The 25,546-nt window shown below is 37.5% G+C and overlaps 2 protein-coding genes across 7 annotated transcripts in view; one reads left to right on the top strand and one right to left on the bottom strand.

Moving 5' to 3' along the window:
* LOC129731486 (protein outspread) overlaps nucleotides 1-25,546 on the bottom strand; it is a 272,875-nt gene that overhangs the window by 46,173 nt on the left and 201,156 nt on the right. For all 5 annotated transcript variants that reach the window (XM_055691541.1, XM_055691540.1, XM_055691542.1 and 2 more), the window contains 4 exons: nucleotides 9,459-9,524; nucleotides 4,803-4,991; nucleotides 4,673-4,736; nucleotides 3,739-3,963 (listed from right to left, as the gene is read on the bottom strand). In XM_055691541.1, the coding sequence (XP_055547516.1) occupies nucleotides 3,739-3,963; nucleotides 4,673-4,736; nucleotides 4,803-4,991; nucleotides 9,459-9,524 (544 nt within the window). The remainder of the gene's footprint in view (nucleotides 1-3,738; nucleotides 3,964-4,672; nucleotides 4,737-4,802; nucleotides 4,992-9,458; nucleotides 9,525-25,546) is intronic.
* LOC129731488 (CLIP domain-containing serine protease B4-like) overlaps nucleotides 1-25,546 on the top strand; it is a 57,460-nt gene that overhangs the window by 14,913 nt on the left and 17,001 nt on the right. The window lies entirely within an intron of this gene.

The raw sequence follows: 25,546 nt of genomic DNA, 5'->3' as shown, positions 1-25,546 counted from the left end.
TGAAACAAAGAAAGCCGTAATGAATTTTCATGGTGTATTTTTACGTGACATTTCAAGGCAGGAACATATCACATTCTGACAATCAATCCAGAAAAGATGTACAAGTACTAGAGCAACCAATTTTACAATAGTCAATGCTATTTGTTAAGTCTCATTGCTTGTAATACTGGGGGAAGCCAACTTAAAATTTTTGAAAACTCTTCCAGAACGAAGACTTTAAGTTCAAAGTCTTCTACAGTATGCAGAAGCCTGCGTTCTAGGGTCGTAAAGCATAGTTAAACAATGGTGAATAATATTAAAATAAATGTCGATAAGTACATTTGCTGTAGAATGTAAATTTATTTCCTTTCCAGAGTTATTTTTGTGTAATGAAATTATCAAGTTGCATTAATTCAGTCAAAATTCAAAAAGGGATAATAATATACATATGCTCTTCATTCTCAATGTGCATGTACATTTAAAACGGCTTCTCATAGCCGGTAATGAATTTCACTAGACAGCGAATTGATTGTCACAGTCATTACTGACCCCCGTAAAACCTGCTGCCTGCAAAAGTAACTAATTTGTAAATCGATGTTGTCAATACATGACAAATAATTAATTAATACAGTTCATTCTTCGTTATGTTGCCGACTAAGAACGAACCCAGCATAAGATGCACACGAGAACACATCGCATTCCACCATCGTAGATCGGTCCATAGCATCCAGAAAGTGCTACTATCTGACCGTAAACGTGTAGAACGGCAAAACTGTGAAAGTCAGTCTTAAATGAATTTAAATTGCACTCGATTGGATCCGAGTACGGAGAGTCGAATCGGAAAATTAAACTACAGCCACACCCGATCACAACAGACACCATCGTCCGCGCCGTCGCAGCCGGTACCGCCGCCGCTGCGATCGAAGATATTCAATTAATCAATGGAAATAATAGTGATATTTCAATTGACGATTAAATAATTTTAGACCGGCATAAAAGGTAACTCTAGGTAAACACGTCAATGAGCAAGTCACGATCGTGTTGTAACCTCCGCGCACAGTCGGAAGATGGTTATATAAACTCGGTCAACAGATTTTTGTCGATTCTTTTGTTTCAATAAAAATTTCCAAGCTGGAAGGCGTCTGCCTTCTACCCTGAAAGTTACACAACCCAGTTTAGTTTATAACCTTTATATAAAACTTTACTCCTGATCTTCCTAATTTACTAATTTATTTGTGATGATACAAGCATTTTCATAAAAATAAAAAAACTTCGTATAATACGCAGTCGGCTGAAAAAAGTTTAGATATTTCTCTTCACATTAGGGAAATTTTTCCTAATAAACACATTTGATTATTTTTCTTCATAAGCCAAGAGGTTCATTTCTCAAACCCATTAATAATCACAACGTTTTTGAAAATTTATCCAAATTAGCCTTTTGACAATCTGGAAATTTTCACCCTGTTTTTTTAAATCAATATACTATTAAAATGACAAAAATCAGAGACAAGTTGTCAAAAGATAACTCTAAGGAAACTGTCTGAATTTTTATTAAAAAGGTAAAAAATTGCGTGTAAGATCCTACATTGTAAAAACTTGATTTAAAACATAACTTGATTTTACAAACACGATCGTTTCAGATCCAATGAATGCCAAGTTTCTAAGTGAACAATTTCGTTGCCCAAAGCTTTTGTGAACATTGCCTAACGAGAACTATTGGGAATAACAAAACTTGGACAAAAGGAATTACGGTATAAAAGCTTTAAAATTATTTCATCAAATATACTTTGTCAATTCTACACTAAAAGTCCTATGAATATGCCATTTTAACATAAAATATGAGAGAGACTAAGTAGTCTGAAAGTGAAGTGACATATAGATTTATATAATAAGAAATCAGGAACATAGCTTAGAAATGTATATAATATCGTATGTTTACATTGTTTTACATTGAAGCAGTGTAACGTAGTAGTAGTTTCCTATACAGGATTGAATAAACGAAGCCTATGAGTTTTATGAAACTAGTCTAAATCAATCATAGAAAGCAACGCATTCAGCTGTTGGAAACAAGTCATTTGGTTTTGAATGTTTGAAGTTCACTATTCCAGTTCTGTGATTAATTTCAATCTAGGACACGCCTTATCCTTTCAGGTTTACTCTATATATACAGTAAAATAAGAAGTGCAAACGCTTATGAAATAAAACAGAAACATTTATACAGCGAATGCGGTTGGTAGTTACAACGCTAATGAAAGTGGAGTCAATTGCATCTTCCGCTCGGAATGGTAGCTCTCAAAACATAGGTACTGTGAAGTGGGGTGAAATTGATCGCCTAAAAATTCATGATAGAAAGTACTGATTAAAAGATACAGATCTTATAATACTATATAATGTTTACTTGTCTTCAAATGCAAATTTCACGAGATTTGCGTACCTGTCAAAGTTACCCCCTTTTTACTTAAAGTGAACTAAGTAAAATATGATGAACTAAGTAAAATATGATGAAAATCATTCTTTCATTATAATTGTATGATTCCACAAATGTAATGCAGATGATTTACTAGAAAATTACGAAAATCCTAATTATGGATCTAATATTTGACCTTTTGCAACATGATCATTTCCACTCCATTCCATTGTACTGTCCGATGGATAGGGAGCACGGACTTCAGTGCAAGTTTGGTCTGTTGCAGGTCTTTGCTGCCCCTACCGATGGTTGCAAAGGGGTGGAATAGTGAACGAGTTGCGAGATGTGAAAAATTTATAAATAATGATGCTCAGGAAGGTCAATAGTTATTGTTTTTCTGCTGCCTCCGTATTTTTGTGTTGAATGTTGTTTTTCATTTGTGCGTTTGTTGTTGCTTGTTTTCGCCTTGTTCAACAACAGTGCGGTGTACATAATTTCTCAGTCAGCGTTCATTTATTAGCCTCGACGGGTAATTATTTGTAAAATTGTTGTTTGTTATATTTAGCACTGGTGGTCACATGAGGCAAATATGTACTTGTAATGATTTCAGACTTTAGTACTGGCAATTAACAGTTTATGACCATTAGTTCGGTTGATTCTTATTATTTGCAATCAGTTGGAGTCATCTATACGTGTAATGTTATTGAGTTGCCAACGATTACCGCCCAAACGAAACTTATTACGTATATTGTGTATATACGTGAGTAATATATGTTCTAACATTATTTGATGTATATAACACAACAATAGATAATATTTTCTTACTCAGAATTTGAAATTTGGGTTAAAGATTGCAGCTTGTGAGCTGTGGAACGGTGTTTTTTGGTAACACTGAACACAGGGAAACCTCAATTACATTGTGGATGCATACCCTTACCAATATACTGCCTGGTAAATTTTAATTTTACTAGCGGGCCGACCAAAAGTAATTATATAAACACATTGAATGTTGTTTAACACTTGGTGAAGCGAATCACCAAGCTGGTCATAAAATTAAATACTCTTGAGCAACGAGTTGATAAAAGGTGCGCTTTCTGTAGACCTATACAAATCGCAATACCTCACTGGCAGTTTGTTAACATAATCACGTATACAGCCACACTTGCACTCTAAAAGAAATTCGTTTTTATTCGCTTGATGCTTCAAAACATAAATAATTTCGTTTTGCCTATCATGAAACACTATTATCTAAAGGGGCAGTTTTTTCTATTGCACTCTAACATTCTACAGCCATTGCCGGGACTCGATCTACAAGATTGGGTGATCTCATAAAAAATGATCTTTTCATTTACCTTTGGCATTGTTAATGCAGCTACCATTGCTGTTGCTGTTACTGCTGGTCGTTGTAATGCTGGTATTCTCATTTTTTGCACTTAAATTGTTCTCGTCAGAAGCCATTGTAGCTGCGGGACTCCATGAGCAGGGTGCCGTCAGTGCATCCACTAAATTACCGACAGGCGACGAAGGTAGCAAATCTTTGTGGTACGAATTATGTCGGTTCCGTCCAGTTGATGTAGCTATGGTGATTTGTTTCATTACATGGAGAGATTGTCCCACGTTTCACGGTGCGATCGAATTCCGAAGAATGAATGGATCCGATGGGATGAAATGAAGGAATGGAAGGAGCAAAAGAAATGCAATTACTATTGGTATTCATATTTTTATTCTAGCAATACACTCAATTGAAATTTACTTTATGCAAGCAATTCTGCAAAATTATGAATATATTTCCATCAGGAATGGGGAGGCATACTGGAATGGATTCCTTTCAGTAAGGAACAGTTTGCCTGGCCAAAGGTCAAAAGCCATCAAGGGAATCTTACTATCAAAGCATAAATATTCTTCACAACCTATGGTTGTTGCTGGAGAATCAAACTGAAAACTAAAATTAATGCCTATTTCTATGTAATTCAATGTTAATGAACTTAAATTGATTACTGTGAACAAAATGATTTTTTTCGACCATTGGAACCATATCAGAATACGCTTCTCATTGGAAAAAGTTGAAATTTAAAAAAATGGTCTAAAACTGACCCTCAAGATTTTTTTGTGTAATTTCTCCACCTTGAAAATTACTTTTGAGCGTTCTCAAAGATCCCAACGATTTGAAAAATTTTGATAATATTTTAAAAATCTTGAACAGAATAACTGGGCGTAAGCTTAAAACATAAACTAAAATAACCGCGAATGAAAGATTTTTTCGAAGAGAAGCTGATAAATACTTACACTGTGACTGCAAAATAGTGGTCGCCTGCCCTCCTGGAAATGTTGCATTCCTTTTATGACGGCCCTGTTGACACAGATGAAACAGATAGAATATTATTGTAGGAACAAACCGCAACTATGTTGGACTTACCTTGGATTTCGGAAATGCTGATAACACATTGAACCACCATTTACTTTCTTCCGGGCAGGTGCCCTTAACAAATGTGACCCGCTCAGGTGCGGTAATGGCAATAGAATTTGGATGACTGGTGACATCTTCAGCGGTGGTTACTTCCAGTACCTTGGCCATGTCGATAATGGCTTGTGGAATTGTTTCGGGCTGCAACAATAATTAGAAACAAAAAGTAAGAGTCGGTTGCCAAGTTTTATTAAAAATACTATTCCAAGCTATATTAAAAATACAATTCATTTTTTCACCATTTTTTTCCAGACTATTAATTTTATGACTATTTATAAGGTAGGAAATGCTTCTGTTGATTCCCTATTAACCTTATATGGTGATTCTCAAACATCACTAAAAATTGAGTTTAAAAAATAGAATTAAGTTATAAGAATTTACATCATTCTTCATTGAAGGATTGGAATCGTCTTATTCAGTACTAAACTGAAAAGATGTATAAATCATATACAAAGGTTGTAGGTAGTTCAAACGTAACGCCGGCATATTCTGGTAGTTCGAAAATGACTGTTAATGTGTTTGTTAGAAGTAGAGTCAATAGGAGTACTGTAGAATTCAGATTGAAGGAAGGGTACGTGGTGGGGAGCCTGAGAATAAACCCATGCTAAAGACCTTTGACAACCAAATGGCCTGATTCTACTAAGATTCGAGCCCACGACCACCCGCTTACCAAAGCGGACTCTGTAACCTTGCGGCTATGGAGCTCCCCCAACACAATGATTGTAAATAAATCAATTTAAATATTGAATTCGAATGCTCGCTCATTGAAAGCAAATGAGAATGAGCTTTTAAATTTTTTAACATTAAATAATGTGCACATTGCAATTATTACCGAAACTTTCCTTAAACCAAATATCAAATTAAAATATGATTTCAATTACATGGTTCATAGATAATTTTGACAGAGTTCAGGGTTCCTGCGTTGGAGTAGCCATTGTAATCCATCGCTGAATCAAAAGTCATACTCTTCTCTATCTTGAGACGAAAGTTATTGAAATTTTGAGAATTGAACTTAAAAACATTATTTTAAAAGAGATCTACAAAAATTCACCAGAAATCATTCAAAACATTTTATAATCATGGAATGATTCCCAAACTAATTCAAATGGCAAAATTTTATTCAATGACTGTTCCTCAGGACATTATTCTATTTTATCTCCGAATAGTCCCACATGTTTTCTTCTGTAAGAAATCCGTCAACGATCGATTTTGTACTAAAAAATCAATGTCATGTATGTAGTGAATTGATCACACAAGCTGCGCACTTTAAATTTTTTGCCGGGTCTCGGTAATTAATTGTCGAGAACGGCACCACTGAGTACTCAGTTGAAAAATAAATGACAGCTGTCACATTTTTTCGTAAATTTCGGTTCAATTTAACTGAAATTTCAGCACAAAATATAGCCGAGCCATCACTACCAAGATTTCGGATCTTTTGTGCTAATAAGTAAGGTTTTGCGGTGCACAATTGTGGATCATTCCATGTTTTGGCTCTTTTTATTACTTTTGCACAATAATGCATCAAGGCTGAATAAATAATTTATTCTCAAGCTGTTACAACAATAAAATAACTTTTGTGAAGGATTTTGACGCTTTAAAGACTAAATGATCTTGGATGCCTCAAGTGATCCATAGCTTCGTCTTTGCTGCATAAGTAATATATTCCTTCTCAACTGATTTATTCACATCAGCTGCAGTGGAACTAATTGCTGATCCAGAGTACATACAGTCATTCTAGTATTATGGGTCAACCAGTGTTATGGGCCAGTTTACACTTTGTATTCGTTTTTGCCGAATGTCAATAATTCTTAACTTTCAAATTGAAGTTTAATAGACGCGAACAACATTTCTCTATATGACATTTGTGTGAAAAACCTGCACTAATGAGCTAAACTCTTAAGTTTTCTAAAAAATGTCGGTAGACTCCCATCAGCTGAAAATATGTTGTTGTTTTTACCACAGTCGTAAAAAGCGGTCGAGGAAAATAAGGCTAGAATCCGTGAAAAACATCGTTTTATTGAACAAAATGGATGGGACTATGAATTATTCGTAAGTATTTATCGAATTAAAAAATACCTGCTCTGAATTTCGAATTTTTACCACTCTGATATGCTGCTTAACATTGGCTGGTCACGAAATTCGATTTTCCCAGTATTATGGGCCACCCAGTAATATGGGCTAGGCTATATTTTATATTGATTTTTACGCATGTTTATAACTTTTGATAGTGAAATTGAAGTTTGGTGAACGTGAACTGCTACTGAATGCTACTTTTTAAACTGCGAAAAATTTGGAATTGAGTCTGGTCTCCTGAAATGGCTTGAATCATATTTAACAAACAGGTGACAGGTGTTTTCCAAGGCTTCCACTTGGGACCACTTCTTTTTATTTTGTACGTAAACGACATTTCTTTCATCCTCGAAAATATTAAAGTTCTTATATATGCCGACGACATGGAGCTGTTTTTGGAAATAAAAAATCAAGAAGACATCAATGTATTTCAGAATTGAAAAAATGCAATGTAATATCCTTTAGCAGAAAATTAACAACGCCCAAAATTGTAATTGCATTAGAGAATCAGTATGTAGAGAAATGTGATAAAGTTAGGGATTTAGGAATAATCTTAGATTCTAAACTTAATTTCATCAACCTATAACACTATCATACATAAGGCAAACAACATGTTAGGGTTTATCAAACGCTTCTGCTACAAGACCCGTACGCTATCAAAACTTTGTATATTGCCTATGTGAGGTCAATACTGGAATACTGTAGCATTGTGTGGTCTCCTCGTCCTGGCGTACATGAAGAAAGAATAGAATCAGTACAAAAACAATTTCTACTATATGCTCTTCGTAAGCTAGGTTGGACCTCACATCGTCTTCCGTTATATGAAGCACGTTGCGTATTGATTGACATTCAAACATTGAAAGAACGGCTAGAGTACGCGATGGCTTCACTTGTAAACGATAGCGTTGCGCAGAACGTTGACTCAGCAGTACTACTTTCTAAATTGAACTTATTACACCCATTCGACAACTTCGACACCGTAGTTTATTTGCTCTTAACCATCATCGTACGGTATATGCAAAAAATGGACCTATAAATAGTATGATGAATTCTTATAATCAACACTGCGAAGCCATTGACTTTACGATGTCCCGGTATAAACTGAAACAGTATTTCAAGTCCTTGAGGCTGAGGACACAAAATAATTTGTTTTATTTTTGTGTATAGTTTAGAAATTAATGTAACGAGTCTATATATGATTGACGAAATAAAATAAATGAACTATGCAACGAAAAAAAATAAATAAATAAACTAATGAGCATAACTTTTAAACATGTTTATGCATCCGCATTCCGCAAAAATCTCGAGATGGTCTCGAGGTACGATGCTGGCCTAACAAGCTAGTCGTCGTAGGTTCGAGTTTCGGCTCGGGAGAGCGTGTTCTCAAGTAGGATCGTAGCGCTAGCCCCGCAATTGTCCTGTACACTAAACAGTCGGCTGCGAAGTCTGTGTATAAATAAACAGAAGGTCAAGTTCCGAACCGGAATGTAGCACCAAGGCTTTGCTTTGCTTTGCTTTTTATGTATCCGCATTTTAAGTATTGTAGAAACTGGTACTAATGCTCGTTCATCCAAACTTTACTCAGTTTTATTATTTAGGCTTCTTCTTGGCTCTATAAACGCTCGCTCAATGTTCATCCAGTATTTTCACAGTTATTATTTACGTTTATGCTCTAAGGCAGCCGGCCAATTTTCAACTCGGAAAGACATGTGACTGTATCAATAATCGAACTCTTGCCGTCCAGCAATGACTGCTGTGTTCTTTCCGGCGGAGGTATATGGCCCCTATTGTCAAGACATGAGAAAAACAAGAACTTTGAAAGAAGCTTGAGCAAAATATCACAACAATGTATTATCAAAAATTGATTCAATGTCTTTATGATATCCTAGCCTTCACCTCCCTGTCGGAATTACTCTTTGAAATAATGTTTTTGTCTTTGAAACAAAAAAAATATGTTTGTCTGGCTCTTAATAGTGGGAGTATTGGCCTATAATAATGGGATAGTCAAAAAGTGGCCTATAATAGTGGGAATCGGATTAGCATATAATTTTGGGTATTTTGATGAAATAAGTTGTGTAGGAACGGAAAAATGTTTTCAAATATCAAACTTCAATATATTTACGACAAGTAAGTGAAAAAACGAAGGTTCAATCTTATTTTTGCTATCTTTTATCGCTAATTTAAAACCACAATTATGCTTAGCTGGCTCATAATACTGGGATGACTGTATCAAAACACAGAAATAGACAGTAAGACATTGGTAGTTGATTATTTTTCCGATTATATATTTATTTTTAAACATTAAGACAAAACGTTGATTGACCCATAATTGTAGAGTAACTGTACTAGACGTTCAGTTTGTTCTTGAAGGTCTAGACATCTACAAAATTTGGATCGTATAAAAATCTTCATACTGTGAAATGTTTTTATCCTGATTGTTGGTTACGATTCAAATTAATTACGGTTAATGCAATGGAGCCAAAATAAATTTTTCATGTGACAGTCGATTAAATTTTCTTCGACACTTAATTTACTTACATGCTCATCCACCGAGTAAGTGAGCTCCCCATCGTCGTACAGGACAAACCACCTTCGCTGCCATCGCTGAAAGAAAGGTAGAATAAAACAGTCGAAATTAATTATGACACTCGTAAACAAGGTTATTTTGCGATCGCACATTTGCATAGCCGGGGTAATTTTAGGCTTCGCAAGATTGGTCATCGCATGAGAGAAGCAAGCTCTGGTAAAACTAGCAGAACGTATCGAAAAAGAAATTCGACAGCCCTTGTAAGTGGGATAGAAATCATGCTTTTCGCAAAAATGAGGTTACGACAAAAAGTCCTTATTTGGTATTGAAGAAAAGAGGTTTATTAAGACAGTAATTTTTCTGAATAGTGTTAATTCGTAAATATGATAATTGTTAAAATGCTGGTGGGTTCCCAAAAAATAAAAACGACACCAATAGCAGAGGTACGAATAATGAGCTCAGTGTAAGGGTGATACAGTCTAATAATTGTCCGGTTCAGCTGGCGAGAGTTAAAAAAAGTTTCTTCTTTTTTAACTGCGACGTTTGCCACTAACATTGAGCATTTTTGTATATGTTCCGGCGAGTGTTTAAAGTCATTTTTACTTCACTTGCTGTTTGAGTAAATTTTCGCTAACGTGAGACCTTTTTTTATTGTATGTTTAATACCTGAGGAAGTTTCTTCATCAAAATATTTTGTATTTTTTTTTATTTTTTTTTTATGTTGGAAATGCGACTCACAGTAATAATATGTTGCAATTATTTGAAGATATATTTGGATACAAGAAAAAAAAATTTTTCGATAAAAAAAACAATTCAACCTAATTAATATTTTGCATGGTGGCATGCCGCTAACAACTAACAACGGTGTGCACAATTTCGATCTTCCTTTTCAACTGTAAAAAAACAATATAAATATTTTCATATTCGCAAGGGTCTTTCATATATACTTGTGTTAAAACTGTCATATTTAATAATCATTTATTTAATAATACTCTATTTTTTATACTTCTTGTGTAGAGAATATAAAAGAAAACATTTTTAATAACTGTGATGAAATATAAAAACTGTCACTAACACCCTAAAAAATTATCAAAATAATAATACCTAGTATGTATACACAATAAAATGGGATCTGCGGCCGAATTCCGAGCACACATTTCTTCGGAGAGAAGAAAAATTCTTCATAAACTTTCAATGAAGAAAATTTTTTCTCTTCAAAGAAACGTGTTCTCGGAATTCGGCCGCTGAAATATTCTTTTCTTTGAGGTATCACTGGTTGATTTGATTTGATAAATGGTAGTTATCAAGTGAAACAGGCAGTTCTCGAGTAATAATAAGGTGTAGTTAAGATAGCATCTAGGGTAATTTTTTTTCACAGCGTGCTGAGTGTCATTTCCCTTTTTATCAACAAGCGATAGTGGAAAGAGTTATAAACACACATATACAAATCACATGATTTCCACTGGGCAGTACTGGACGAGTTAAGGCTTATGTTAATCAGCCCAACCCCAACGTATGAGAAAATTCTATTATTGAAGCGGCGCGTCTCAACGTTCATTGTGTAAACCAGTAATAACAAAAGTTAACCGTATTCATAAACCGTCTGCTGCGCTTCACAGGCACATTCAAATAACACAACATAGACCGTCGGTTGCCGACCACTATCAACAGTGGCAGAGGCATATTTTCCATTTTCTAGCATATTTTATGGCTTAATAATACAGAGAAGAAAAAGGGTACTGGGCAATCTGGGAATTAGTCTGAAGCTCAAAATTATCGTGATGAATAAAGTAGATCGGTGATTTAGATAAGTCGGATGAAGTGTATCAGTTGAACCGGGTTTTTTATTGTATGAAACGTTAGGAAGAACGAAATTTTTGAAAATTTTTTTATGTGTACTGCATAATTGGAGTATTACGGAATTTCAGACAATTTTGGACTGCCAATGTTTTGGTACGCACGAAACATACAAATACAAATACAATTACAGATTAAAAAGTATAGAGACCATAGCACACACAGTTGTAAGAATTCGTAGTTCAAAGAAGCTTTCTTTTTTTAACTGTTGTACTATGTTTCGACAATGCTGATTGAAAACAAAATCGAATGAATAGAAACATGATAATACAAATTTTGAAAAATGCAATTTGGTATATGGGTTTTTACCACTTCATTCTGACACTATATATAATAAAAGACCGTTTCAGCAAATAATTAGTTAAGCTTTACAATTTTCGACAAAAATCGTTGCAATCCTCAATTGCTACGATGAGCTCTCTTTATAGCCAATAAGTTAGCATTTAAGTTAGTTATAAGTTTATTTTCCCTTTTTGACAAGCAGGTTTAAATCCCTACGAATGATAAATTCTAATTGCGATTGCTTTTCGCAAATCCTAATAATTAAAATTACAAATTTCTAACAGTGTTGAGAAGTCACCATTTGTGATTGGACACACATACTCATTAGTCTTTTCCGAGCCGGGATTCAAGTATACGACAACTGGCTGATTAGACCAGCATCATATTTCGAGACCAAAGATAGGTACTGGAACCCTATAAAGTTTAACGCCTACTCGGGTTTGCATAAGCTGTATCTTATTGCTTGAATTTAGCCGTCAAAAAGAGTGCGAAAAATAAAGCGTTCAATGTTTTTAAGCCACGAAGTGAATAAAAGAAACTAGTTCATTGGAACGGACGTAACCAATTTACAACAAAATTTTCTTGTTTCTTACGTATTCGAATATTTTCGTAACAATTTATGGCATTTAATGTGGAATTCTACAATGTAACGTAGCAGATGACAATAGCACGTTTATGAATCGTTCTTAATAAACAAAACAACAATATTCCAAAATTTTAATTCTCTCGTCCAAACAGTTTGCTTTTGATTTCCCAATGTCAATTCTCTCGGCAAATTATCGGACAATGTTAATCATACCATCAACCTGTTTCTATACAAGTATTATTATAACATTGGACTTTCTTTTTTCAAATCATTTTCATTCCATGATTTTTAATTGGTAAGATATCTATCACTTGTTAAGGTACAGATTTGACACTAGCAAAAGCTGGCACTTTTCCCTAAAGGCTAAACTTCAATGTCCATACCATAATTTATCAATCACCCGGTATGCATACAACGAGTTTCCCGTTATTAGCCGGCTATTGTCTCTGGAACAAGTCAAGCTAAATATCTTTAGCTGGTGGTTAGATATGTGTCTGTCCGACTTGTTGGTAGAGTCGATGGTAGGCCGGAAGGCGAGACTCTGTCGATCGAAGCAAATGACACACCAATTTATGCAAATTGCCATTTTCGCCGCAGTTGCTTTTGTGGCTTCGTTGCACTTGGCTACCAGCTGAACACTGACAGCGACTGCACCGCGTTTTTGCTCGATTCTGAAGTGGCTACTGCACCCTGAACGGTACTGAAAAGGCCCGCGGGCAATCTCGCTAAGGCTGCAACGGGCTTGAACTGGGCTTCTTCACGATTGGGGATTCTTTGCGAGAGACGAGGCGTCGGGTAGCCAATTTCTCTCGGCCATTGATTCTGCAACTAGCAGAAACATTCAAGCGCGTTTGAAGGGGAGAAGACAAACAAATCTCCGCCGGCGATAAATTTACGCGATCTTAAACACGGATGGACAGCTGAACCGACTACTGACCGCTGCTGGGAATGCTACCGGAGAACCGGGAAGTGCGCATCGTCAATTCATGTGCCGTAGGGTGGCTATGTTGAGTATACCTAAACAATTGCTAGTTTTGATTTTAATGATTGAAGCTTCTCAAACGAACTAGTAGGTATGAGAACGTCAAACAATTTAATACACAATGAACTAACTTCATGCAATTTTAGTACAGTTAATAAAGTTTGAAACAAAAAACTTCATTAGTTGACATTATATGGTCACCCTGTGTTGTAGGTCAGTGCAACGGCCACAGAATAATATTTGCTGAGTTTTGTTTCCAACATGTTATGTCCAACATATACTCCGATCATCAGATGACGGAATTCTATCATGATCGGGTCAGTGTGTCCACTGATGATGGCAGAAACTGTGACGTGATCTCTTTCTCGAACCCGATTCATGGGATGTTATTCTAGCAAAATAATCAGTTCACCAAACATATGCATGTGTTTTACAGGAACTACAGCTTTTTTGCACAGGCATCAGGAACGTTACAACTACTAAACGAAATGGTTAAACCATAAGATGAAAGTACGATTATGGCTATGGAAAATAATTCGAATTGTTTGAGGGACGTTGTGGGCATTTAGAAGTAGGTTAAACTTTAAATGCGTCATGCAAATTTTGAGTAAAGTTTGTGTTCATTGTTTCTTGATTTCAGAAAAACGCGTTTTAAGTTTTCAGACAGTTTGTCTCTGGAACTTAATCGTTTGTTTAGTGATTACAACCAGTATCTGTTTTTATTTTATTTCAGTTTTGCTAATAATGAAATCTACAATATTGTTTATGATTGAATAGGATGCTTTCTAAAGATAGGATGCTTTCTAAAGACTGTTTTTATTTTTCCTAAATCTGAAATATATTCTTGTAATATGTTTGAATAATGAATTTTGTTAGAATCGCTGGATATATTTTGAATAACAAACTCAGTTTATCCAAGTTAAGCTGTTTAAGCGAATTAAAGTCATTGTGATTTTTCAAGAAAACATTGTGACTGAGATTTTGTTGATGATTATTATAACCTTATCATACTAATTGGTTCATCGTGCCTAGCCACTTTAAAAATTGTTGAATTGAGTTCAAGATCAAGATTTAAGTATGACAACATCGACAATTCGATGCTGATAGAACACGCTGGATTTAAGTTGGTTACTTGCTTGGAATCAAATCCATGACTCGGTGCTCATGAGGATCCTTTAAATAGAACATAACTTTTTCCAGAATATATTATGCATTAAGTTGAAAACTGGAGTTGTCGACTAGCGACATTCGATTTTTCTCTCATACCGTACATTATACCTAACGTCGGAAGTAATGCGCTGTATAGCAAATCAGATGCGCTATACAGCGCACTACTTCCGACGTTAAGTATAATGTACGATATGAGAGTAAAATCGAATGTCGCTAGTCGACAACTCCAATTTTCAACTTAATGCATAAAATGTGTTTTTTTTTTAAATATGAAGCACACATAAATTAAATGCTTAAGCTTGATTTTTTCATCGTTTGATGTTATATATCAAGTAAAACTCAAAAATATTATAAAGTATGAAACCTGCCTTGTCTCTTGGTCTCTTTGATGGAAATACAATGGAAATAAAAATTCTTGTGCGGGAAAGTTCGGCGTACAATTACCCATGTCAAAACATAAGACCATTCCAGTAACTCTCACTCATTCAAAAGTTTGTTACTGCGCGTAGCTTGCGTGCCATGGGACTCCGGAAGGCAGGCTTGTTATTCTCTAAAAAATGTGGAAAGAGCTGAGATAATATTCACCGTTCCCTTCTTACCTAGTATAAGCGCTGCGTATAGCAATAGTTTGCACCAAACTTCTTCATTCTACTTTGTACTTCTGCCGCTCGCAGAAAAATAATACGCTTTCTGCTTACACCACAGCTGAGTAGAACAAGAGTGGTGAATCACTCTACTGGAAACACACAGAATCACACCGCGGTGTGCACTGCTGAGATAAATTCAACAGTTTTGAAAAAATACCAATTTTGGTGTCGATTACAATAACCCCTTCCCCCCTCCTTCTGTGGGACTCCTCTCGTTGTTGCAAATTAACTCATTTTTCGTTCAAAACCTCTTTGTTTTTTCCCCTGCAATTCATAGACATAATATGCCTGAAAAAAAGGAACACCGGAAAAAATTGTAAAAATTGTTATTTTTGTATTTTAAAATTTTAATTTACATTATTAAGGATATGCAGTCATATTTATTTTGAAATTGATATCATCGTGCTCTTTGAAAAATTGAAATATCGCTTTTTTAATACACGAAAAAAATCACCGTTATTTAATAGAATCATTTTTTTTTACACAAGATATGTCAAAGATGCATGAGAAGATTTAAATGCAAATGATGCATGATTTAAATGTAAATGTTGAGCGATTTAATTTTTATTTAAGGTCAACCATTTTAATCGACCATTCGCAGTTTTTTTTTTAAATTACGACTGATTTGTGAAAAAGGTTTCTGTAAAGAAAGAGATTGATGTTTGCATATATTAACTTCTTAGGCAAAGTTGTAAACAACAAAAAAATGAAAAAAAAAATATTTGAAAACATTACTTTTTTAAATTTAATTTTTTCTATGAAAACTACAAAAGGTAAGCAAAACATTGATGGTTATTCAATAATAAAGAAACACATACAAACAAGTTAAAATACTCGAATAATTTTATTTTTCATTCGATCCAAAAAAAAGTTAAATTTATGTGATGTCTTCAGCAAAGTTGTAGATAGTATTTTTGTTTTTAAAGATCTGATTTATTTACATATGATGCTTATTCAAACTAAGAGAAATAAAAACTATGATTTTATGATTTTCACTCGGCGTAGGAGAGTACCCATGCAAAACTTCAGTTCAATCGTTCAGCTGCCTATTCCCCAGAACCAGGCAGAGTCATGCAATTCCATTCCCACAGACAGACAAACATTGCATAATCTAAAATAGTACATTTTTCGGCATTCCTGCACCGGAGGAAAATGCTGATACTAGACACCTTATTTCCTATGAGAAACATCGACGGCCACGTGGTCGAAATAATTATGCTGATGTTGATTATTTTTCCGAGTTCGACATTCGACATAGTAGTATAGTAACTGTAGCTAATAATTTCATCAGTGCTCTGTCGTTGGTGATCATTTAAAATGTTATCAACATTTTTTACTTTTACTTTTGACTTCTGTGTGTTCATCGTGAATTCGCGGGTGAGTTTCTAAATGTAATGCTACGGATATTTTACCGAAGGTAAGTGTCAAAAAGTGAATTCCACAACATGTGTTGGCAGCACATTAAAAAACCTTCATTAACTGAACGTCTCTGGCTATCATGGAAATCAACGGTATTTTCAGTTATCAATGACTAAACATCTTTTCGACTAATATCATCACGAAGGCACGAAGTAAACGTATTCCCTGTAGAGATTGGGCTGCTGTGGTGGCCGTTATAGTAAAATGTGGCTAAACCTGTCATCAGAGAGTGACCGCTCCCGTCAGAATAATAAAAAACAGTAAGATATGAGACACATGGAGAGATTTGAAAAGTAGCTGAGCTTGATCACGCCCGGTTGCGCTTAGGAAACCCGTTTGCCGTTTAACTATAGGAAAAATATATCAGTGTGTAGGACAGAATTCCGGCAGCGGCCAAAAATAAAATCCAAACAGATCTTGAAGTGCATATGCAAAGTACATCGATACAAGTTTGATACCTATAATTTGTTATCATTTAATTCTGGTAGAAACCAAAAGCTGCGACCCCAGGACACGTTTTACCAGCCTAAAGTCATTGGTATGAGGAAAAGCATGATCGGTCATCTTCATTTGTAGGCACTGAAAACAACATAGCAATGTTTCGCCTGGTAGGAAAGCGGCGAAACAAAAACTGCACAAGAAACCGGCGCGCGTTTACCGCTATTCCACGGCGTAGTCCTCTTTCGTAACGCGGTAAAACTAGCCGTTAGCATCGAACATCATGGCACAGAAGGCGGAAGCTCGACCCCAGAGACAGATATCTAGAAAATCAATTTTCCAACCTTCTCTTGATTCATAGACAATAGAAGATAAGATTTCACTTAGCTACGGTGTGTTTTAGCTATACAAATGTTGCAACTTTTTCCGAACATGTGTTTTTTTTTTCATTTTATGATTACTTGCCGGTCGAAGTTAGTGCTATTTCAGACTTTTATATATCATTCCTTGACCGTAGTCAGTGACTGTACACAAAGGATGACTGAAGGTGGTAGCCAACAGATGAACCCAATTTATTGCTTGGTTAACATCGTGTGTGCAATGAAAGAGGTTGGTTTGCCACACCTGATTGCAATGCGATCAGGTGCTCAATGTTTTCTCGGTATATACACATACAATACAAAGTGTGAAGTTATGCTCGTACTGGCTAGTGTTTGAGCCCCTAGCAGCAGGTCGCATAATAGCCGGCCAGCGATAAACGAATTGATATATTCGTTATTAATCAACATGCAACAGATATTGGAATCGTGGTACAATTTTGATCCAATAAAGTAACTGCCGTCTGTTCCAATCTCAGCTGGAACTTTTATTCAGTAAGAAGTGCGAATTTTTAAATCGTTCGGTACACTGACGGTTAACTGGAAATTTTGCGTTGAATAACAAATGCTATTATTTTCTTGTCGAATGACGACCACGGAAGAATGCAAGAAACTTCAAATAGCTGTACGTAGAAGCACATTAGTTTTTACTAAATACTTCTATAAAAATGTCGACGATGTTCTAACAAAATAATTCGTTGAATCATTATTATTTTGAATCATATATTGATTATAAGTCCTGTAGCCAATTTTCAATTTTTTTGAGATGTTTTGCTTCAAGCGATGTTTTTCTTGTGACTAAAAGTACCGATCAGTTTGGCGCATGCTAACTTTCCTAGCATACTTCGAAACGATTTCACACTACCATACATGATAAGTCCGAGAGAACGGAAGATTTCTGATGGATTGAGGTAATTACCTACCATTAACTGCTTTTTCATTTATCTTTTTTCCAAGAACAGGCATTTCGATGATGGTCGTTTGCAAGATCATGACGAGAGGCTGTCTTTATTATTATTTCGAAATTAGATTAACTGGTTCTGCTTCTGCTTGACCAACTGTTCATACTGCTGACCTTGTACACTCGTCCTAATGAGACATGTGAACATTAGGCGTTGAATCTCTAATTTTTTTACAGAGAACTTCTCTGCACTCGGACTAAAGCGAGATATAATATGTTTCGGACTGTTCATGTTACAGAGCTAATCTCAGATGGATGTCACAAATCCACCATTACCGCTCAATAGAAGAGAATAAATACAGTAGTTTTATTTAAATAAAGAAGTAACAATTTTTTGAAGTTAATTACCATTGTGGATTCATACCAACTGTATTAAATATAGGTAAATATAGTTGATATAGTTTGTAATGACGATCAGATTATTATATTAACCATTCTGTAGAAAAATATTGACGAATAGTGATGAGTGACAACATTGAATTCAATGAAAATTCAAATGTAATAACTAATCTTGCTATGAATTGTTTTTTTTTCATTGCCTAATTCCCAAACAAAATGGATGGAAATGAATTTATATAAAGTTATTCAGGGATCTCTCTTTGAGCAAAAGGATTCCTAGGACCAAGCGTGTTTTACATGAGCACGAGCTACTATCTTCACTCTCTGGCAGATTCTTCAGAAATGCCGGAAGTACAACATCTAGTCTTCGTGGACTTCAAAGCAGCATATGATACAGTCGATCGAGACCACCTATGGAAAATAATGCACGACTACGGTTTGTCTGCTAATCTGACACGACTTATCCAAACTACCGTGGATCAAGTGATGTGTGTGAATCCCTCGAATCCCTCCAAAGTGCGCAGAGGTTTGAGACAAAGAGATGGACTATCATGCACTTTGTTCAACATTGCTCTTGAGGGTGTAATCCGATAAGCGGACATCGAAACGAGAGGCACGATTCTGAGCAAAGGTAGTCAACTCATAAGCTTTGCAGACGACCTCGACATTTTTACTAGAAACTTTGCAATGGCGGAGGCAATCTTCGCCAGACTAAAAGTGGAGGCACAGAACAGATATGCAACTTCGAACAAAACTCTGCAGCAAATTGGTGCCCAAGCTTTCGCATTCAATTTTTGCTGTTACATCCTACATTGATTTTACAGTGCATCGTTCGAACAGTTCGCTCCAATAGTCTGAACATGAACCAAAAAAACTATTTTTTTTTTCCTTTAATAACCAGGCAAAAAGGTGATCTTGAATAGTTGAATCTATCAAAATCATGTTCACAGGACCGACCGCACTTCACACAGGACCGCATTCAAGAGATCTTTGAAGTGGAAATTCAGTAACAATTCACAATCAACGTCAATAGAACAAATTAAACTAAAAATCTTTCAACCATTCAAACATTGTCTAACAAATTTTCTTGGATCGTACACCTCACGACTGTTGAAACTATTTTAACCTGTTAGTTGATTTACTTGAATATTTCCGTTGTACTTGGAAACCGAATTTCTCGACCAACGACAATATTTTTTTCTCGTACCGTTTTTTTACCTAACATTGCTAGAAATGCATATCAGACGCGCTGTACCAGCACTGCCTACGACATTAGGTACAATATAAAAAAATAATTGTCGTTAGTCAAGATATTCAGTTTTCAACTTGGGCAACAATGAAATTCATTAAAAATATATCTACATAAAAACCGTTGCACGTATGCGGGTGGCACTGTACGTTTATCATGAAAAGGCACCCTCGCTATACCAGCACCGGGGAGAACAAAGGATTCTCTCGACGAAAAAGCGGCGAGAGCTCATACGGTCCTTTTGTTGAATGAATGGAATATAAGCGTGATGAAATTTCGAGTGTAAAATGCATTCTCTCCACCGCTAGATGTCGATACCTAAAATAAAGAGATTCTGTCTCATTTTTGGTTCTTCAGTTGAACAGATGTGGTGGAGGCTAGGAAAGTTGGTCTAGAAACTATGGCGTCGAAAACCAATCATATAAAAGCGAAAGTCTCGAGAGAAATCAACATTCGCCTCCCAGGGACGTTGATCATGGACGTGAATTCGAAGTGATAGGTGAGTTCGTATACTTGTGTAACGGCCCCCATCATTCCCCTCATATTAGCCTACAGGGTTCCGTCACATTAGGTGGCATATTTAGAACCCGGAAAGAAGCCGGTCTTCTACCGGGTTCTTTCCATGAGGCTTTCAGAGACCGCTAGAACACGGCCATCAGCCGTTCCATAAAAGTAGGTCAGAACTTGCTTAAATTTGAAGCCAAGTCTTCCACTTGGCTTGGGTGACGAAAACTGCAAAAAGTCACTCGTAAGCGCAATTAGAACAAACATTAAGAAATAAGTACATTCGCGCGAGGCAGTTAGCAGTATCGCGAGTGACCTAGGTGAGTTCAAAGATCGAGAGTATTATTTCACTGGTCACTATAGCTTTCGCTCAAACAGAATGAAATGGCCATAGAATGGCTTAAGAATAAGCGAGATAGGAGATAGAAGTTAGACTAGCGGTAAGTTAATTGTACTTAATAAAATTAATCTCCCTTTAAAGGCAATTCCGCACGGTCGTACGTACGTGCGTACGGGAAACTTTGTACGTGTTTTTTTTTTATCCTTGTTAAAACACAAGTTCCCGGTAGAGCCCGGAGCGCCCCCTACACTTGGGATCTGTGGAAACCGCCGTCAATAACACGAGAAAGGAGACGTAGTTAAGCTGGAAATCGAGCCTACTTTGGCTTTAGCAGGACACTTCGATCTACGAGCAAACGACGCCGCACAATACTGACGATGTACAAAACCCTAATCAGACGCTACTCACGAAGGACATATATGTACTGGCCGTATTTGAACGAATCGTGTAGCGGACAATCTTTTGTGGAGAATAACCCGAAAGCGGAAAGTGTGTGCAGGCGTCTGTATCACGAGCAGCAGGCACCACTTGGAGAGACTCCCAATGTGCAGCATACGAAGATCGGAAGGCTGCGATGGGTCACACTTGTCGCGAGGGTACCTGACGATAGTGCGGTGAAATCGGTTCTCTTCAAGGACTTCACCGGTATCAGAAACTGAGGGGACCAACGTGCTAGGTAGCTTGATCAAGTTGAGGCGAATCTGCGGGTGTCGAGTAGCCCAGGACCGAGGAGAGTGGAGGAAAATTCTGGATACGGCACGAGCCGGCTATTAAAGCATGATTTTCCGATTTAGCTCCGGTCCTCACAAGTTTCTATCTCACGCCTCCACGAGTCGCATGATCACAATAGACTGCCAGTTGAAACATGGACACAGCTGGTTGGCGTAGCTAGCCAATGTTGTCTATCAGGCAGAGAAGGTGTGACGTGATCATTGGCGCGCTAACCATATTCCGGCGGTAGAGGAAATGCTTCGCCAACCTGAGCGTCTGTTCACCAAGATGGTGCGGTTCAAAACAACTTCTGTTCTCCATGTTAGGGGCGGCTGATCGACGTCCTGGTGTCAATGTAAGACTCTAAACAGTGCTGATACGGCCTTACAAGCCAGCCGTAAAAATCATCAGTACAGGAAGCAAACAATGTAAGTTCGGACCAGAACAATTGGCATAGACCCAGGCAACGAAAGCGGACTAACGATTGGAAACTCGGATCATGGAACTGCAAGTCCCTTAATTTTTTGGGAAGTACCCGCATTCTTTCCGACTTATTGAGGGTCCGCAAGTTCGACACTGTAGCGCTGCAGGAGGTATGCTGGAAGGGAGTATCGGTACATACGTACAAAGATGGGTATACCATCTATCAGAGCTGCGGCAACACACACACGAGCTGAGCACAGCTTTAATTGTGATGAGTGAAATGCAGAAGCGCGTGATTGGGTGGTGGCCAATCGACAACAGAATGTGCAAGTTGAGGATTAGAGGCCGTTTCTTCAACGTGAGCATAAATCACGTGCACAGCCCTCATCTAGGTAGTAACGACGACGATAAGGTGGCCTTTTACGCGCAGCTGGAGCGTGCATACGATAGGTGCCCAAAACATGAGTCAAAATTGTTATCGGAGATCTTAACGCTCAGGTAGGCCAGGAGGAGGAATTCAGACCGGTTATTGGGAAGCTCAGCGCTCACCGGCTAACGAACGAAAATGGCCTTCGACTAATTGACTTCGCCGCCTCCAAGAACATGGCCATACGTACTTTCAGCATACCCTCCCAGATCGATACACCTGGAGATCCACCACCACAACAGACCGAATCACAAATCGATCACGTTTTGATTGATGGAAGGCACTTCTCGGATGTTATCGACGTCCAAACCTACCGTGGCGCAAACGTCGATTCTGACCACTATCCTCTGATGGTCAAAATGCGCCAAAGACTTTCGATTGTCAATAACATCCGCTACCGTCGCTCGCCACCGTATGACCTGGAACGACTCAAATTCCCCGAAGTCGTTGCTGATTACATGCAAAGCCTTGAGGCAGCACTGCCGGAAGAGGGTGAACTCATTGAAGCCCCTCTAGAGGACTCCTGGAGTAATGTAAAAGCAGCCATTAACAGCGCAGCGGAAGGTGCCATAGGGTTCGTCGAGAGGAATCGACGTAACGGCTAGTTCGACGAGTTTCGGACGATTCTAGCCGAGAAGAATGTAGCGCGGGCATTGATGCTGCAGCAAGGGACCCGTCGAAACGTGATGCGATATAAACTGAAGCGAAGACAGCAGACCCATTTGTTCAGGGACAAAAAGCGCTGCCTGGAAGAGATGGAGTGTGAGAAATTGGAGCAGCTGTATCGTTCGCAAGAAACACGCAAATTCTACAAGAAACTGAACGCTTCCCGCGCCGGCTTTGTGCCGCGAGCCGAAATGGGCCGGGATAAGGATGGAAGAATCTTGACGGATGAACATGAGGTGATCGACTGGTGGAAGCAGCACTACAATGAACACCTGAATGGCGCAGAGGCAGAGGACCAAGACGGCAGGAGGAACGACTTCGTCAGCACAGCGGATGAGGGAGAAATTCCGACCCCTACGATAGGTGAAGTTAAAGATGCCGTCAAGCAGCTCAAGAATAACAAATCAGCAGGAAAAGATGGCATCGCAGTGGAGCTTATCAAACTGGGTTCGGATAGGTTGGCTTTCTGTCTGCACCAGCTGATAGTCAGGATCTGGGATACAGGACAGCTACCGGAGGAGTGGAAGGAGAGAGTAATATACCCAATATACAAGAAGAGTGACAAGTTGGAATGTGAGAACTATCGAGCGATCACGATTCTCAACGCAGCCTATAAAGTGCTCTCCCGTCATCGTCATTCGTTGAGGTCTGGTAGACTTCGCCCCCGTACCAAGTGCACCATGTACAAGACGCTTGTAAGACAAGTAGTCCTTTACGAACCCGAGTCATGGAAAATGCTCGAGGAGAACTTGCAAGCACTGGCCGTTTTCGAATAACGTGTGCTTAGGACTATCTTCGGCGGAGTCTATGAGGATGGCGTATGGAGGCTAGGGTTGTCGATATTGAAAATAGAATATCGATATTTGTTTTATTAATATTAAAAGCAGCATCGATATGGAAATCAATATGAATGGCGGATATCGATATTTTATCGTTATATTCCTTTATTTATTTTTTGTTTGGCTTTCAGTTAGGCCTGAAACAAGCTGAACGCTAACGTGAGCGATCGGGCGAGATTCTTGCCGAAGGTTAATAAACAGCCGTGAGTAGAGTTGTTCATTAACCTACGGCAAGAATCTCACCCGATCGGTCGCGTTGGCGTTCAGCATGTTTCATACCTTAGTATTGAATATTCCGGCGAAGTGTTTGCTATTTCATCTCGTCCGTTAGGACAGCGGGCTGATTGCTGATCGCTTTACGCAAGGTGCATTTTCCAATCAGATTAAACCGACGTTTCGTGAGCCGCGTCTCCTAATCGTCACTGATCCATTGAGAAATCACCAGGCAGTTACTGCCCAACAAACAATTTTGTTGATTTACAGCTTAATAAGCTATAATTCAGGAGATTTCAGCTGAACTATAGCTTAATAAGCCGTTATTCATCGAAATTGCTTGTTGGGTGAAGCATCCTACCTGAACATTCATGTTATCGCTTATGTAACACCGATTCTTTACTGAAATTCATCGATTCTGCCATCCCAATGCAACACCAAGGCATCGCATTTGATCGGTTTAATGTGATGGTTATTGCCCCGAGAAGTGCCACACCCAAATTTCTGGAAATTCGCTCTATACATGCTGTTAATAAAAATGGAAATATGGCAACCATATTTCTGTCGAACTGCTTACATTTTCTATTTACCACTTATTGATGCTAGTACAGTGATGATTCGCTCGTTGGATGTTCGTTAGTTGGAGGTTCGTTAGTTGGGTGTTCGCTAGTTGGGCTGTCACCCAACTAAAAAGCACTCTAATGTCAGAATTCGACGTCATTCAAATGCATTTCAGGGGTCCGAAAAGTGAAAAAAAATATTACTAAAATAAAATTATATTATTTATTGTTGTAAAAAATTTGTAAACATGTTTAGTTATTACGCTTAATCCATTCAGCACTAATAAGTTTGTTTCTCAGCGCTATTAAGAAGCAGAGTGATGTGCTATCATTTTGCTTCTCGTTGGAGTTTTTGTATGAAAAAGTATTGACCAAATACATAGAATATTTACTACAGCAGCAAGACAGATGAGCAAAGTTCATTTTCTTTGACATAGTTTTACCGCAATGAAATTAGGAAATTTTCCAAAGCAGTAAGAAAACAAACAATCGGCGCTCCCCTTTAAAAAAATTGCTCAGTTGTCAGTTCATCCAACTAACGAACACGATTCGCTAGTTGGGTGGCAGTTGTGTTCCAACCAACGAATTTCGGCTGTACCAACAATTCTGGTACCTACTTTTTAGTTGGTTTGCCTTAAAATAGTTGAAATAGAGTAAACGTCCTTTAATTGCTATTGACCTATTTTCGAATAAATGGAGAAACCAAGCCTTAACGTTTGTTTTCAGTATAATGTGCACTTTCAATGAATATGAATTTTTGTTTGGTAGGCAAAATTTTGACGGTAGCACTCCCCTGATGGCAACCGAGAATATCGGATAGCAATATCGAGTCGCAATATCAAAATATCGATAATATCAAACGCGCCAGTATTGGTCGAAAATATCGATATTGCGACGAGCAAATATCGATAATATTAAATATCGATAAAATGTGCTCGTCGCAATATCGATAATATCAAATATCGATAAAATATAAGCAACCCATTGGAGGCGAAGGATGAACCACGAGCTAGCGCAATTCTACGGCGAACCCAGTATCCAGAAAATCGCAAAAGCTAGATGGGCGGGACATGTTGTAAGAATGCCGGACAACAATCCCGCAAAAATGG

This window comes from Wyeomyia smithii, chromosome 3 (assembly GCF_029784165.1).
Source record: "Wyeomyia smithii strain HCP4-BCI-WySm-NY-G18 chromosome 3, ASM2978416v1, whole genome shotgun sequence".
NCBI classification, from domain to species: domain Eukaryota; kingdom Metazoa; phylum Arthropoda; class Insecta; order Diptera; family Culicidae; genus Wyeomyia; species Wyeomyia smithii.
This window is presented reverse-complemented; position numbering and strand designations above follow the sequence as displayed.